The sequence below is a fragment of the Alosa sapidissima genome, chromosome 6 (genome assembly GCF_018492685.1).
Source record: "Alosa sapidissima isolate fAloSap1 chromosome 6, fAloSap1.pri, whole genome shotgun sequence".
NCBI lineage: Eukaryota > Metazoa > Chordata > Actinopteri > Clupeiformes > Clupeidae > Alosa > Alosa sapidissima.
Window position 1 is genome coordinate 36,122,677 of NC_055962.1, and position 2,500 is coordinate 36,125,176.

General features: G+C 49.2%; 1 protein-coding gene across 1 annotated transcript in view; it reads right to left on the bottom strand.

Moving 5' to 3' along the window:
• The window catches only part of LOC121711202 (afadin-like), an 85,170-nt gene that overhangs the window by 27,830 nt on the left and 54,840 nt on the right, over positions 1–2,500 (bottom strand). Inside the window, 2 exon segments of the mRNA XM_042094563.1 lie at positions 223–323; positions 1,858–2,003. Coding sequence (XP_041950497.1) covers positions 223–323; positions 1,858–2,003 — 247 coding nt within the window.

Consider the following 2,500-nt stretch of genomic DNA (forward strand, 5'->3'; position numbering starts at 1 on the left):
ACACAAACACACACACACACACACACACACACACACACACACAAATCCACAGACAAGCATTCAATTAATGAATCAATTTTCTCTTAAAAGGGTGAGGGCTCATCCGGCTAGACTAGTGAGCAGTCACCTTACTAATAACACTGTCTATAGTGTCATAGCATTTCGCCTCTGTTTATTTATTTGTGTGTGTGTGTGTGTGTGTGTGTGTGTGTGTGTGTGTCTACTGACCTATTTTAGGCCTCTGGGGGTTCTGCTCCTCTGGGTCATCCAGAAAAGCAGGCATGTAGTTGTTGAGATCAGACTGCAAGCAATGGACCAAGTACCTGAAAGCACACACACACACACACACACACACACACACACGTTTAGAGTGTGCACATTTGTGAAAATAATCAGCGTTGTTCACAGGACCTACACATACACAGAAACACAAACACTGAAACATAAACACTGTCCCATACAGCCACAGACATGCACACGAAAGAATGTCCATCAATAAAAAGAGGGCCTAAGCAGACCTCTAGCCACACACACCCACACACACACAGACACAAAAACACCCAAGCTCTCATCTCAGACAACAGTCCAGCCCCTTCATCCAGCCTGGAGCCTCTGAAACCACAGCACACACTACACACACACACACACACACACACTCATAAATAGCATCCCCAAAACACACACACACACGCACACACACGCACGCACACACACACCCTTAATACAAACAGAATACCACCAGGCCAATGAAAAGTCCAGCCCAGGACATTCCACACATGCACAGTTTCCTTCTAGAAGGACAATAGCCAGCAGTGAACAGCCAACCCTGTGTGTGTTGTCAAAAACACAAACAATTACTTTCACAAACAAACACATGCACAATGACATCAATCCGCTTAAGCTTTCAGGAGGACATTAAAGCAACACCAAAGAGTTTTTTTATACCTTAAAATAATGTTTCCAAAATCGTTTCAGTGGTTCATCAACTCGTAACAGGGTGAACGGAACTTCTGCATTTGCTTTGCGGCCCTCTATCGGCTATAACCGCACTATGTAAGTTTGCCAGATTGGGTAGCAGATCTGTAGTTCAATGGAATGAGACATAAGAAACTACAAATTTGACTTGCGTTTGATGTCGCAATACATCATACTTTTATAAATCGTGCAACATATTCTACCTTGTCTGTGGACATTGTTATTTGCAAAGCCGGTGCTGGATAAACAAATAGCGTGGCGTGCGACAGAGGGAAAGTTCTTTGGTGTTGCTTTAAGCTGTGTGTGCTTGTCTCATCTTCACACAGGCATGCATGCACAAACATTCTCTCCCTCTCTCTCTCTCTCCTCTCACACACACACTGTTAAAGTTTGTCTTTCACTCCCTGAATTCCCCGTTAATCATTTCCCAATTATCTTGTTAGTATCAATGCCATCATGTCCCCCTGCTCACCATCATGTGGTTTAAATTACCTGCACTTCCTTTCAAACACAGCAACATACATACATACATACATACATATGCTCACACACACACACACACACATATAGCAAACACACATCAAACACACACACATCAAACACACACACATAGCACACACACATAAACACACACACACACACACAAACCCACTCAGGTCTGCCACAGCCCTTATCTGGGCTCCAGCTCAACTCGGATTCCTCTCCCTCTTGGCCCTCAAGCAGCAAGCTGCCCATTTAATTCCAGACTTGGGCGAAGACATGACATCTGACGCCATGCATTCAACCTAAGAGTATTACCATCTCTCTCTCTCTCTCTCTCACACACACGCACACACACGCACACACACACACACACACACACACACACACACACACACTCACTTGAAAGCCATCTGCACGAGGTGGGCGAGCACGTCCTGTGCGTCCAGTGTGATGCGGCTCAGGTCCTTGTCCTGCTTGACGAAGTTGAGCAGCTCGGAGGCGTTGGCCATCCAGAAGGCCAGAGCGCCCGCGATGTTCTTCTGCTTCTGTACACACAGACACGGGGCGGGGGGGGGGGGGGGGCACGCCGTTAGAACCTCACAAAACACAGATGGACAGAGAGAAACACGCCCAGCCCAAAGAGAGAGAAAAGAGAGAGAGAGAGAGAGGAGAGAGAGAGAGAGAGAGAGAGAGAGAGAGAGAGAGGCGTTAGAGGGGATGGGGCGTCGGGTGGTGCGAGGTGAAGTAGTCAAAGAGGAAGAGGGGGGGGGGGGGGGGTCTCACAGCCATGAGAAGCAGCAGCACTGGCCGTACAGACTCATGCCAACCCCCCTCCCACCCCTCCCAACCCCAGCCGTCCCATCCCGTCTGGTCCCTACCCAACCCAACCCTGCTGGCCTGTCCCCCACAACCAGACACCGACCCCTGGGGCTCGCCGTCCCCTGCTCCTGGGGAGGCAGGCTACCGGCCTCTCTCTCAGCCCGGGGGGGTGTCAGGGGTAGCAGGAAGAGGCTCTTTAGCTGACCGGCTCTTGACAAGGCGA